The sequence below is a fragment of the Oreochromis aureus genome, linkage group 22 (assembly GCF_013358895.1).
Source record: "Oreochromis aureus strain Israel breed Guangdong linkage group 22, ZZ_aureus, whole genome shotgun sequence".
In the NCBI taxonomy this organism is placed as follows: Eukaryota; Metazoa; Chordata; class Actinopteri; order Cichliformes; family Cichlidae; genus Oreochromis; species Oreochromis aureus.
Window position 1 is genome coordinate 20,414,578 of NC_052962.1, and position 13,662 is coordinate 20,428,239.

At 44.7% G+C, this 13,662-nt stretch overlaps 1 protein-coding gene across 2 annotated transcripts in view; it reads right to left on the minus strand.

Annotated features, from left to right (window-relative positions):
* The window catches only part of jarid2b (jumonji, AT rich interactive domain 2b), a 109,927-nt gene extending 96,525 nt beyond the window's left edge, over positions 1-13,402 (minus strand). The window contains exon 1 of one of the 2 annotated variants that reach the window (XM_031742380.2): positions 12,752-13,402. In XM_031742380.2, coding sequence (XP_031598240.1) covers positions 12,752-12,796 — 45 coding nt within the window. In that variant the 5' untranslated portion in view covers positions 12,797-13,402. The remainder of the gene's footprint in view (positions 1-12,751) is intronic. The other variant, XM_031742388.2, reaches the window with a different exon arrangement.
* Positions 13,403-13,662: the final 260 nt, after the last annotated feature.

The window sequence follows — 13,662 nt, forward strand, 5'->3', positions numbered from 1 at the left end:
GGTATATTAAATGTGTATATACAACATGTGTCATCTCTCAAATGTTTTGCAGGGGGAGATATCCATCTACCGCGGTAAATACAGTGCGAAGGAGAGCCAGCAGCAGTCACAGTAGCTACAACAAATTTGCTCCCCATAAAAATGAGCAGTGGATGGATTTCAGCGTGCAGCTTGCCAGAACCACGGGAGGGAGACTAAATGATTATGTTACAACAACACCGCTCCAGCTCTCAGAAAACAACAATCACGGTCTAGGTAGGATATTGCGGCGGAGTAAAAATTAAAGGGGAGTGGGAGCGAGGCAGACAGACGGGAGGGCGGGAGAGAGGGAGAGCGGGAGGCATGGTTTTAGGGAGATCGTCAGGGGCCGCGAGCACGTTTTGGCTGTTCGTCTGTAATCGTGTTTCAGACTGAAGCAACGACAGCGCTTCATGCCCTCTCTTTTCAAGTTCGTTGGGGTATGGGGAGGAAAGAAGCTCCTGTGTCCAAACAACTACGACAGACTCATTCTGTAAAGAGCCCGACATGTCAGTCAAACTCGATTTGGGCCTTTCCACACACCAAAAAGTTCAAACCCCAAATGTCAACATTTCCTGTCATCATTCAGCACCCTTGCCCCATTTTGAGATTGGGGAGAAAAAACTAATAAAAAAAAAAAATCTGCGTCAACCCTTTCAGCCCGGAAAGGGTTGAAAGGGTTGACGCAGATTAGCAGGGAGATAAGACTGCCAGCTGATCGTTAATGGAAGCTCTCTGAAGGTTAACAGGAAAAGCAGGGCCTAACCACCAACACAAATACTCCTTCACACCAGTGTCACAGGTTCAAGCCTGCCGCCATAGTAAATGTAGATCTTCTGCTTTGTCTACTTTAAACTGAATTTTTTAAAAATTCTATATCCAACTATTTACTCATGCATGCTGCTGCACATCAAGCTCTGATCTGCAGGGCCCAGATTTCTCACAAAGCACCTCCGAACGAGTGAAATTGGCCGGGCACATTAATCAGGGCCACATCACGCTCCCGTTTAAAGACACTTTTAGCCTTTAGGGAAACACCCACACACACAAACTAACCTAGCCTTACACGATCACAGGTTTAAAAAGGTCAGACTCTAGAGCCAGGCAGTGTTTTCACACAGAAAAGAGAAATCGCTTTGCCATAACTGATTATAATAAATAAATAAATAAAATGAAGTAGGCCTTCAGAGTTTGGAGACAGGACAGCTGTGGGTTATAATGCACATCTCCTTAATTCCTGATGTGCATTTCCAAATCTATAACTCCCACAGGAAATAACATACAAAACACGTGACCGTTAAAGCACAAAAACAAAAGCGACGTTGCCTCAAACCTTTTTACCAAAAAATTCAACAATGTCAAAACTCAGAAGACAAAGATACCGACGGCTAAACTAACAGCTCTCACACTGAAAACAGCTCATTTACAACTCACCTACACCTCAAAGTGCGAAATCAAAGCCTATTTTCTTTGTATTCTGCGGTGTCCAACATCTTAAGCCCTTTTAAAGCCGCTGTGTGTGTGTCTGTGTTGTTGTTGCTGTTGTTGTATGACTGCAGATTACAGCCTAGCCAGAGAACGTTACGAAACAAAACCAGGGCTTAGGCGAGGGAGTCCCTCTGCTTTGGGACCTGCAGCGTAGGCTTCAGGAGTCTATTCCCTGCCATGATTACGAGTACAGGGGAGAGGGGGGAAAAAAAACAAAAAAAACAAGAGGCAATTAAGGAATGATTTTCAACTCAGTTTGGGACAAAACCCTTGCAACTCACCTCCCTCAAATGCACACACACACAGTCTTGCTCAACTAGCTACACTATCGAACACAAAGGCAAATTCGGGGGCCTAAGGGGCCCAGAGAAAGGGATGTGGTGGCGAGGGGTGGGGAGGTGAGGGACATTGCAGTATAAATGGTGAGAGGAGATTAGAAAGATGTGTGTTAACGTGAAAGAACAGACGGAGTAGGGGACAAACCGCGTGGAGGGAGAAGGGGTTTGAGAAAGAGGTGAATAATGGCATTGGTACAATGGGAACGAGGAGCGAAGGTGATGCATGAGGGGCTATTAGATGGCGTCGGCTGAGCTAGCGCCCTACAGGAGAGCGACACGCTCACATGCTTACATCACACTCCATCTAGCAGTTGATCTCAAACTGCAGTCAGAATAGGAAGTGAAAAATTAATTTAAGGGCGAGCAGAGAGGACGGAGCCATAAAAGTAAGCCAGTAAAAAAAAGCGCGTAGAGACACTTATTATAGACGTTTTTGATATTTTGCTCTCCAACCAGCTGCCGGTTTGATTCTGAGTCACCTGGCAGGGTGGTACTCATGTATAAATTAGATAACTGCTGGTTGCACTTGTCTGAGTCAGCTTTTCAAATAAATCCATCACTGAATCTCTCGGTATTTAAAAAAAGGAAAAGAAAAAAAACCCCCAAACGGATCCAGTTCAAGAGCTAGCTTCTCACATACATTACATCAGTGCTGTAAAATCTGTTATCAGCGGTTGATCGCGCAGCGCATCAAACCTCGAAATGTAGATCACCATCAGACATGCCATCACTTGTGGGCGATGCTTAATGGTGCCGGTTGCACCTTTTTTCCTCGAAGATTTCCATTTTGTTTGTGAGCGAAAGTTTCCAGCCCATACGATCATTATTAGATCATCTTAAAGAGAAAAGTCAACAATTTCTCTCCAACATACAGGCTCAAACTGTGGCTTTATAAATGGCATGAATGGACTCCAATCAACCAAAACATTAAAAAAAAAAAAAAAAAAAAAGTATCAAAAATACAGGTTACAGGTGATCAAACCAATACCAGACATGGGCTGTCCACCTTTGCTGCAAGAAGCATTAACCTTAAATTTCACACACAATTTACAATATTAGTTTTGGTGGCATACAGTTAGGTTTTGGTGCCCATGCATGAAATCTGACTCAACTTTGACACCTAAAGACAGGAGTGACAGCTGCAAATTTAAATACAGCTACAACGCCGCACACACACAAATCTCAAGAAGTGAGAAAAGCAAGAAAAAAGAAAGAAAGAAACCAACTCCTGGAAAATGAAACTATTCTGCAGAGAGTAAATCTACTCTATTGATTAACGGTGAAATTATGTAACATACTTTGTGCAGCAGTTCTCCACCACTCGGGGCTCCAGAAAGGAATTTTAAAAAAAACAAACAAAATAACAATCGTCATATGTGACCGAGCGCTATGACTAACATGAAATTCCACTCTTGATTTCTGTGACTGAATGACGGGGCGCTTGCTCAAAGTGAAAGTGTCTGTCAATAATGGTTAAAGCAAAGAAAGGGCTTACGGTCAAGAAATAAGGCATTGTCAGAAATTGCGAAAGCCTAACCGTTTCTTATGACTATCGCAGCTTACGGAATATAATCATAAGATCTGTGTAATACAAGAAAAAGGATGACTAAATAACAGAACGGCGAAAAGTACATTTTCTATTCTAAAGAAAGGGCCCGACAAAGAGTTGGTTACTGCTGCTTGTTACTTTTTCTGTTTTCCTCCATAGTTTCACAATTTCATCTGCAGCAGAGTCTTTAGTCTCAATTTTAAAATTTCTATTTTTAAAAATATTCTACTGACTTGGGTTGAAACAAAAATTTTAAAAAAAAGTTTTCCCTTCACAACTACATGTTCTCAGTTTCACCAAAAATGATTACTCATATCACTGTCAGACAAATCGAGTAACTTCCCCAGAATGCAGCCGCGATCCAGATGCTTTAACAACAACCTAAAGAGAAAAAAAAAACAAGAAGTTGTTTGCTCAGAAATAGTTTCTGCATGTCACTTTCTATAAGCCGGGGGTGGGAGGTTCAAGTCCCCACCTTTCATGCACGTAAAGCTACACATCACACGCATAGCCGGGGGGGGCAAACCTCCTGTTCTTTGGCTTGTCATTAATGTTTATCCAGAATTTGTTTCTACATTACTCATTACAGTGTGTGAAAGTCATCGTTCTGCATCTATGACAATCTGGCTCGGTTACCTCATTTCCTTTCCACATCCTCAAACAATTACATCCTTTAAAAAGACACACACACACACACACACACACACACACACACACAAAAGAACAAACAGAGGTTTGCATCAGCAACGAGCTTCGGTCTGAATGAGCAGGCCGTGCCTTTAACCAAGATCACCATGGATATTCTACTTGAAATGGTGCCTAATTTGATTATTTCTATCCTCCTGGATTTCTTCTCTCTGACGATCACAGGTTGCACATTCCAGAGCTCACCCCCCCACCCCCGAATACACACACACACACACACACACACTCTTCTCTCCCTCCCTCCCCCGGGCCTTGTAACGTTTGATCCGGGGCCAGGGGGAGGCCGGCCAGACATTCAGCCCAGAGTCTGGCGCCCTCTCCTCAGTGTACCATGCACTATAGCTCCCTGCTGCGCGGCCTGGAGGAAATCACGCAGCCACGAGAATTGTAAAAGCCCTCATCTATTGAGCAGAGGTTAAAACAGGGGGAACAATGCCTTTGACTCACATTCTGCTTCCCTCTGTGGAGAGCCTTAAAAAGCACCTTGGAGAAAAAAAAAAAAAAAAAAAAAAAAAAAAAATCAATGGGCAAAAGAAAGGAAAGAAAAGTCGATATTCCTTCACCAACTTATCCATTCATACCCTTCTTAAACATGTTTTCCATTTATGGGAATAGAAAAAAAGATTCATGTGACTATTTAATAAAAAAAAATGTGAAAGATTTACCAACTGTGGCATCACAACCCCCGAAGACTCGGACTACATGCCCCCGTGCGTGCATGTTTGAGCGCTGCGTTTGTGTCGGACTGGGCGCTCACACAGATGTGTCGTATCAAACTGTAAGAAGACTGCGAAGTTTGCTTTGGCAGTGCAAATCAAAACAAAGCAGATGGAGGAATGCAAAATGTAAGAGGAAGAGCTCCGAAACTACCAACAACCTAAACGTGTCGCTGAGCAGTCTGGCCTTTCTAACAAATTATTCTCATATGCAAAACACACACACACACACACACACACACACACACAGTGCAAAATTAAAACTGACTGTGAAGACAAGGAAACAGATTCCAACAATGCACGGGCTCCTCCTCTGCAATTTCACAGCTAGGCGTGGAGAAAGAAAAAAAAAAAAAAAAAAGGGTCCCCTTCCTTATTCTCCTTCTGCCTTGGTATCTTAACAGAAAGCTCCCCGATGCCTCTCTATCTCCAGAGCTGTGCTGAGTAATCGAGCAAATGAGCTGAGAGGGAGGAGGGTGAGAGATCGAAGTGGAACAGATTCAAAAATTCCACTCTGTATTCCATTATAAGACATGATGGGAGCCGGGAGCGGGGATAATGTGATATTTTTTTGTAAGAGAATGTGGGTGCAGGAAGGACGCACTGAGGAAGAATGAGCATTTCACCTGCAAATCAAGTTTATCCTGCCCGCTACCCTCCTCATCCCTCCTGTTCTCGCACATCCGCGCTGACAAGGGAACCGGCGCATCCGACAACTCAGCAGCAGCAGCCACAACACGGACCCCTCCCCTCCCCCAAGACCGCGTTTCAGCACGGAAACACGTTCGGCTCCAGTCCTCTAAATACTGTTTGAACTGTTGCAAGAAGAGGGCCAGATGCAGTTAACACCTCTTCTGTGAGCAGGCATGTTGCTCTAAAAATCAAGTCAAGATTTAGACTCGCTGTTCTGTCTCTACATATTCCCACCACACCCCAGTAAACCCCCTTTAAAAAAAAAAAAAATAATAATAATTTTTTGCAAGAGCTTAAAAATAGAGATTAGGCAGCAACAGTGGCCACCCAGCCACTCTGCTCCAATGGCTCATTACTCCACATGACTAGGAGGGGAGGAATCTGCCATCCTGAATTAAGGCCTCCCCCTCATGAGGGGCCAAATGCTTGGTTATTTAAAAATAAATAAATAAAAGGGTTGCATTTGAGTGCTCTTTAACTGAGGGAAGGTCACCGACCCATGCACGTTTTAGAGCTACAAATGGCTACAGTGGAAAAAAAGGAATAAATGTAACCTATAAAAAAAAACAAATTAAAAAAAAAAAAAAAAAAAAAAAAAAACTGGAGTGAGGGGGAAAAAAAGATTTAATGAGAGAGCAATGTGTAAGCCAAGTCAGCGCCGTGCCAAAGAGGGGTCTGAATAGAGTGACCAGTGGCTTGTTAGCAGAAAGAGGCAAGCTGCTCTATCTATCATAAAAGAGTGATTCATAGATTACTGTGCTTAGTAGAAAGCTTGCGAGACTGTAAACGCATAACAAGAACAGCTATGAATGTACACTTCATGGTAAGCGTGAACAGGATTCCCGGAGCGGTATCTGATGACACTGTGCAACCAGTTATCTTCACGGAAAACACGATACGTCTGCATTCAAAAAGGAAGCCCAGGGATTTCCTCATCTGAACCGGCTCGGCCGAGATATTTCGTGAAGTCGTGCGCGCGGCCGCGCCGTTGACGAGAGAACCTGTGATATTCCAGGCAGAAAGCTAAGGGGAGGAACGGAGGATCGATAGTGACTGAGCCTCTGCTCTTGTTGCTTCATCCTCCCCCGAGGCTTAATTCACTGGATGTTTAAAAGGCGACGGGAGTCACAATAGGGGATCAGATGGGATTGACCACGGGATGAAAATGTGAGGAGTGTTTATTAAACTGATGCGGTCGAGATGAAAAGCGGGGAGAAGGTGAGCGCAGATCGGTCAAGAGGCGCGCACGATGGTCATTAAAAGCTAATGCCGGTGCGAGCGACAGCAGCTCGGTGATTCCAGAGAGCATAAATTAAATAGACTGCGCTGGAAACAAAAGCAACTGTACGTAATGTGAAAAGAAGGCACCTGACAGAGCTCGGAGGATGATATCATGACTGATAATAATTTACATCCTACTGTGGATGAATGTCCTTCGCTGGCCTTCTTATGGCCAAGGCCAAACCAAAGACAAAGCTAAAGTGTTGATTCAGCTTCACGGGGATCCTGAACGGATAAGCTGTGGCCAACACACACACACACACACACACTCATTCAGTCAGACACAGCCACTCAGGGGCTGACCAGCTGTCTCACACTCCCCTCCCCAAAATCTCCATCCAAACCTAGAGGGGTAGGAGGAAATAAATCACTCAAATGAAGATGCGCACAGAGGGAACGCAAGTGGTGTACGACACACACACACACACACACACACACACACACACACACACACACACACACACACACACACACACACACACACACACACACACACACACACACACACACACACACACACACACACACACACACACACACACACACACACACCTCTACCTCTATCTGTATGGGCTCTCCACTGCTGCAGTGTGTCCAACTACTGGACTGTTTCCTCCTAAAAGACACACCTATGCAGGCTTAAGTGCACTACTCCTGACCAAAATACACACACACACTCACATAAACACACACCCACATGTATAACAAAGAGCGTCACACCCAGTTTTATGTCACTGCTCTTGCAAATAGCCCGAGCCACTGATACCCACGAGACGCGTCGAGAGGTTGGTTTTAAAACCAGTTTATCTCACCTACTGACTGCAGGTGTACACCTAAAGACCTTTGCCTGTGCGTGTCTGTGAGTGCGTGCATCAGTGCCGGCAAAGAGCCGGAGATTGTGCTCGGTGCCAACAGCTGATAAGAGAAAAGGTCGTGTTGCATAACAGGAGTTTGTGCTTTGCGCGCTTGTGACATAATGGATTAGGAAAGGGATGCAGGGAAGAAGAGGAGCGAAGGCAGAGGGAGGTAATGGGTATGAAGGGGTTTATGTTAGAGGAAGGAGCTGAGGTGCTACGGATTTTGGCCGCTGAACACCTTTCGGCGGTCCAAATTGAAGCCGGCAACTCGCAGAACGCTTGTAATGATGCAGCAAACTCTCCACTGTCAAAGCAGACTTTACTTAAGCATAAAAGCCACACTGCCTTCTCATTTAAAGTGCAAACCTAATAAATACGTAAATTTAAAAAAAAAAAAAAAGGAATGAAGAAGATTGGATTAGAATGAGGCTGGGCTAGCCAACTTCACTCCCAGAGATCTTTCTGGCAGCGCTCGTCAAGTTAGCAGGCCCTGTGAGAGGAAGGATGAGGCCAAAGGGATGTGAGGCTGGGCCTGCAGCGTGGGAAGGCTGCTTCTTCTCTTCTGCTTCAACACACAACTGTTCGGATGGGGACACATTAACTAATGCCTGGTGATGTTCACATACCTGCCAACTTCAGCTCCAGATACATATGTCTGTGTCTTGTATGTTTTTTATTTTTTAGGTTTTGATTTCTCTGCGCAGCACAAGCAGCACACAAAATCACGATTTTGTTTCTTTCATTTTGCACTGTGTGCAAACCGCCGGTAATCTCCGTGAGGTCTTTTATATTTTGCTGGCAGTTACTTTTATTCCATGCTGTTACAACCTGGCAATGCAATAAAAGCAGGCCCAGATTTTATTTTGCCCCCCTATCGGTGAATGTAAAAACAAAACAAAACAATAAAGGAGAGTAATGATAGTTTCAGATTAAAAGGAACCCCCTCCATTGCTTTTCATTCGATCCCGTCCCTGGAAAAAAAATGAAATGCTGCCATTTCAATCCTCACCTTACCCACCCACCCTCCCGTCCTCACGTTCGTGGAAAAACAGCTAAAATATATGGAAAGCACCTTCACAGAAGCGGTTGCGTGGAATGCAACTGTAGTAAACAGTAAAATAAACAGGCAGTAAAATGTCGCTCTTGCCATGGTACACTTTGCTTTTGCCCCCGTAGTCATAGTGACAGAGGGGTTGGAAAGTGAACCCTGCCATGTTGCACACGTGAGGAGAAGAGAGCTCATGAAAGGAGAATTTGCATTGAAACATAAGGTTAAATGAACCGCACTGAGGCTCAGGCACGGTGAAAAAACAACCCTGTGACCCTCTCTTCATGGTCCTACATGAGGCCCACATTTCATTTGGACAGCTCAAGAACGAGAGAGAGCGAGAGACCGAAGCCGAAAGACTGGGGGGGGGATAAAGAGAGGAAGGAGGAGGGAGAGTCTGTGCCTTTGCACTCCCCCCTTCTTGCCCCTGCTCTCTATTTTTGTTTCCTCTTTTTGTGCGTGCTCGACGCACACACTCACAGTGCAATGGATTTTCAACTTGGCCCTCATCAGTTGTGCGCCTGATGAAACAAACACTGACAGCCTCTTTACATTTGTAAAGGCCCCTGCAGCAGCTGTGCTTGTCCCACACACTCTCTCTCTCTCTCTCACTCACACACACACACACACACTCTCTCTCTCTCTCTCTCTCACACACTTTGAATCAGAGGCCTAGCCCCTGCTGGGGCCTACAGGAAGAGCAGACTCTGCACAAAATGGCCTGACTGCACTGAGCAGCTACTCTCGCTTACAACACTCACACACACCAACACAGTGTGTCATGTTTCGTTAGACAGGACAAGTCTGCCACACATTAGTGATACCTCAGCCATTACACAGCGCTGACCCCTGGCTCAAGAAGACGCCAACAAATAAGAAAATAAACCTACAAAAATAGATTTTTCTTCGCTGACATGAAAGCAGGAGATAGGTGAGCCTGTCCTCTGGATTTGTTCTCTCAACACTGGCGTTCGCAATCCCTGTGGGAAAATGATGATTGCTCCGCATTGTTTTGTTTTGCTTTTTCCAAAAGAACTCACTCACTCCACTATTTTTAAATCGTTTGCGACCGTTGAAATTTCAGTGTCATTCGCAGACAGGCGTTCATTGGGTGCAGAAGGCAAGGGTGGCAACCCGCACTCCTGTTTCAGGGGGAAATGGTTAAGCCAAGCATGTATAATTGTCTTACGCTAATTACCGGGGGAGGGGTGGTACACTAAGGGCCAAGAGTCCTGTCTCAAAGCGTGGGGGGGTGGGGGGCAAGAGGATCTGGACTCCTCCAGGTTTTTGTAAATGCGTTTGGGAGCCTAGTTTGGTTCAGGACAAACATTATGCATTGACTGCAGCTGCAGAAAATACATGACAGATGTGACACACATGCACACAAAAACACACACACACACAGCACTGGGACGTGCATCCTGCAGTCAAGCAGCCCCCATCCCAAAGTCCAGATCCTTTGTCACCAGAGCTAATAATACAACGAGTTATTAAAAGGCTAAATGTATTTTTAAAAAAAAAAAAAAAAAACCCTTCCAGTTTTAGAAAGCCTAAAACTGGCTGGCCACAATGCAATGCCTCAATTTTAGACGGGGACTTTTATATCAGTTAGTCATAATTTCTACGGCACATCCTGTTTCCTCAGTTCAGGGAGAAGCTTACACATAAGCGGATCCGATCACAAACGTGTCATCTTTGCAACACTCATCCCACTATTACAGCACACACATTCACGTGCACGCACACACACACACACACACACACACACACACACACACACACACACACCGCAGAATTTATGGTCAGTTAACATCAATGTAACTGAAACTACTCGGTCACACTCAGAGGAAGACGATCTCAGAAAGATCACCATCGTGGCTGAACATAATTTATATGATAATAATAACAATAATAATAATAATAATAATAATAATAATATTTTCACCATGGGGACAAAGAGCACATTTCTGTAATATTCACGTAGTAGTGAAGTTACAAAAAAAACCCTGAGCTGCAATGAATAACCGGCACTTATTGAGTCTTTGCTAAAGATGACTCTCCTTTATGTTGCTTTCCAGCAATGTTGATGCCATTACATTTCAGCACACTGCCTTCCTGTGTTGGAAACCAACAACAATCTATCAATGATGGGTCAGTGATATATTGCCCTACTTTTCAACACTTATTCATAGGACACAAGGGGATACCCTAAAAAAATAAACAAAAAAACAAAGTGTCTTTAATAATTCTCTGCACTTGTTGCGGGGCAAACAAAAAGCTCACGAGCAACTGCAGGGACGCAGTCTCCCCGATTGTTCACACAGACCTGTTGCTCGGTTTGGCCCTTTGCAACACTTTTCGAGACGATGATTTTGAATGCACCCTGCACAAAAAAAAATAAATAAAAATAAATTATAGAAGAAGTGCACACTTTTTCAGGGGCAGTCCACATGGCGTTTAAGTGAGGATGGGTTTTGGAGGGAGGGGGTGTGTTTAGCTCTGCTGACTTCAGTCAGTCGAGCATTGGCGCACGTGAGATGCCTCGTGCCTCGTCGCAAATAAAGGCAACAATGTGTCCGGTGGGCGCACAGCAACAATCTATACATCAAAGAAGTGCAAAAAGATGAAGTATATTGGGGGGGAGGGGCAGTCGACAAAATTAATTTAAAAAAATAAATAAACGATGGTGGCTAAAGTAGAAGCACACCGCAAGATTAAAAGTCTTTGTTTAGGTCACGCAGATGGACCGCTATAGCGAGACTGTAATTAAAGCCAGGGCCGAGCTGGACTAGCTCCTGGTTTCACAGCCCCTTCCTCTACAAAATTCACCAGTGTTACTTGCAGGGACAGAGAGAGAGAGAGAGAGGGGGAGAAAATGGTCGCTTCATGCATGAACCTCTGCAATGCGACTGAACACAGTCTCTTTAAAAAGATGGAACCGCTTACAAACACTTGTCTCAAACATGTCCACCAAGTAGTGCCGCGTTAAACCGAATTCAGCAGCCGAGTAGGACCTAAAGGCTAGTTAGCTATGCCCCCCCCCAACACCTCCCGTAGTATAGCGAAGGAGAGAGAGAGAGAAAAATGGAGTTATCCCCTCAGCGAGCTGCTGCAATATCTGCTCCTTCACAGAGGTCACACGAAGACCTGCCAAAATCACCGGCGCTGGACTTGACGTGTACGCCGGCGGTAAAAGCCGAGGGCAGGCGTGTAGCAAACAAACAAACCCAGGAGTGTGCCCGCAGCGTTTCGAGAGGTGGAAATTGAATGAAAATGCCTAATCGCATGACCCCCTTTTTCCTGCTGCACGGAGAAAATTAAAGAGCCACAACCGTCCGCGAAACACGTCGGTTTGTCAGCCCCACACCAAAAACACACACATATATAGATATATATACACCCTGCGCCAGGACGTGAACACTTAGCCACACATAGGCTCGAGCGTGAGGACGGGTTATAGTGAGCTATATATCCCGAAATGCTCAGCATGGGACGAAATGAAGTCGCAGTAGCCGAGCCATGGCCGACAGGCTCGTCTTCACGACTCTGAGTAGCAAGAAACGGCTAGCGAACAAAAGCGTATTCTGGGAAACTGTTTGCCAAGTCTTTTAATTTAAAACCTTTTAGGGGCCTTGTAGCATAGCCGAAGCATGCTATGCACAAAATCACGGGTTTAAACGAGTCAAAATAAGCGAAGCAATCCCCCTTCACTGCTACAACCACCAGCAGCACCACTAAAGCACCCGATGTTCAAATAGCCTAAAACATGGTCGGTGTCGAAGAAACGCTGCAGCAGACGTTGAATAAACATTGCTGTCTCTTTAAATTAAAAAAAGGAAAGAAGAAGACATGTTATTGTTAACACGTCGAGGCAACTTAAAGGCGTTACATTTTGGAGGATATTTGACCCAAATGGAGCCCAGGCTGCATGATGGTAACCTTCAGCAGCCCGTGATGGAAAGTTTATGCGTTTTCATAAAAGGCAAACTTGAATAGAGCCGATATCGGTGAGCATTTCAGGCAATAATAATATTTAAAAAATACACGCGTTCACTTACATATTTCTTTTGGATGATATTCCTCTTAGGTCGTTCCTTGCTCATTATGCAATCCCCCAAAAATGTTTGGCTATAGAGAGAATGGCCACATGAATTTCTTTCTTTGACTCTCGCCTCTTCCGGAGCTCCACCAAAGGACGATTTAAATCCCCGGCTCTGTAAGGAAAAGCTTGCTGGCTTTGCAGAATCCTCCTTCGGTGTTTCCCCGTTTGAAGAATTCGGATTAAATCCCCCGGAAATATATATATATCTATATATACAGCTGTATATATATAAATATATATATTCAAGAGTCGACGACGAACAGAAACGGACTGAAGCCAAACTCACTTGGGGATAACATAGTCAAAACAAATGCACAACAATAAGTTCCATTCGCTCCGACAGCTCGGCTTCTCGTCTCTGCGCACTCGCTCCCGGCTCCTTTCAAATGCATGAATGTAGCTGAGGTGATGTCAGAAAAGTTACATCTTGTTTGAGGCGACGAGACATCGAGAAATAAATAAAATTACAAAATAAAACGTTAGGTGTCACGTCGCTTTCCTTTTTTTTTTTTTTCCTTTCTTTTGGAGGGGGGCTGGAGCCTGAGGTCGTCGACAGATCCAGCGGCACTGCTGTGCTTACCGAGAGCAGCTCCTTTCTTCCACTGCCTCCGCCTCCTCGCACAACACCGCCACCATCAGCGGCAACTTTAAAAAATTCTCGAGAGACAACCCCGAGCACGTAGCCTTGCTAGATAAGCCTATACCGTGTTCTTTTACGGATTTATGGTGTGTTTGCGGTAATAGTAACAAGCATTTTTTTTTCTAGTAATCCTGCACTACACGGCGCGTTTAAAGTCCGATGCAGCAATAGCTGAAGGCTTGCTGGGGCCATTTCGAGGAAACACCAGAGGTCACAATAAAGTTTAT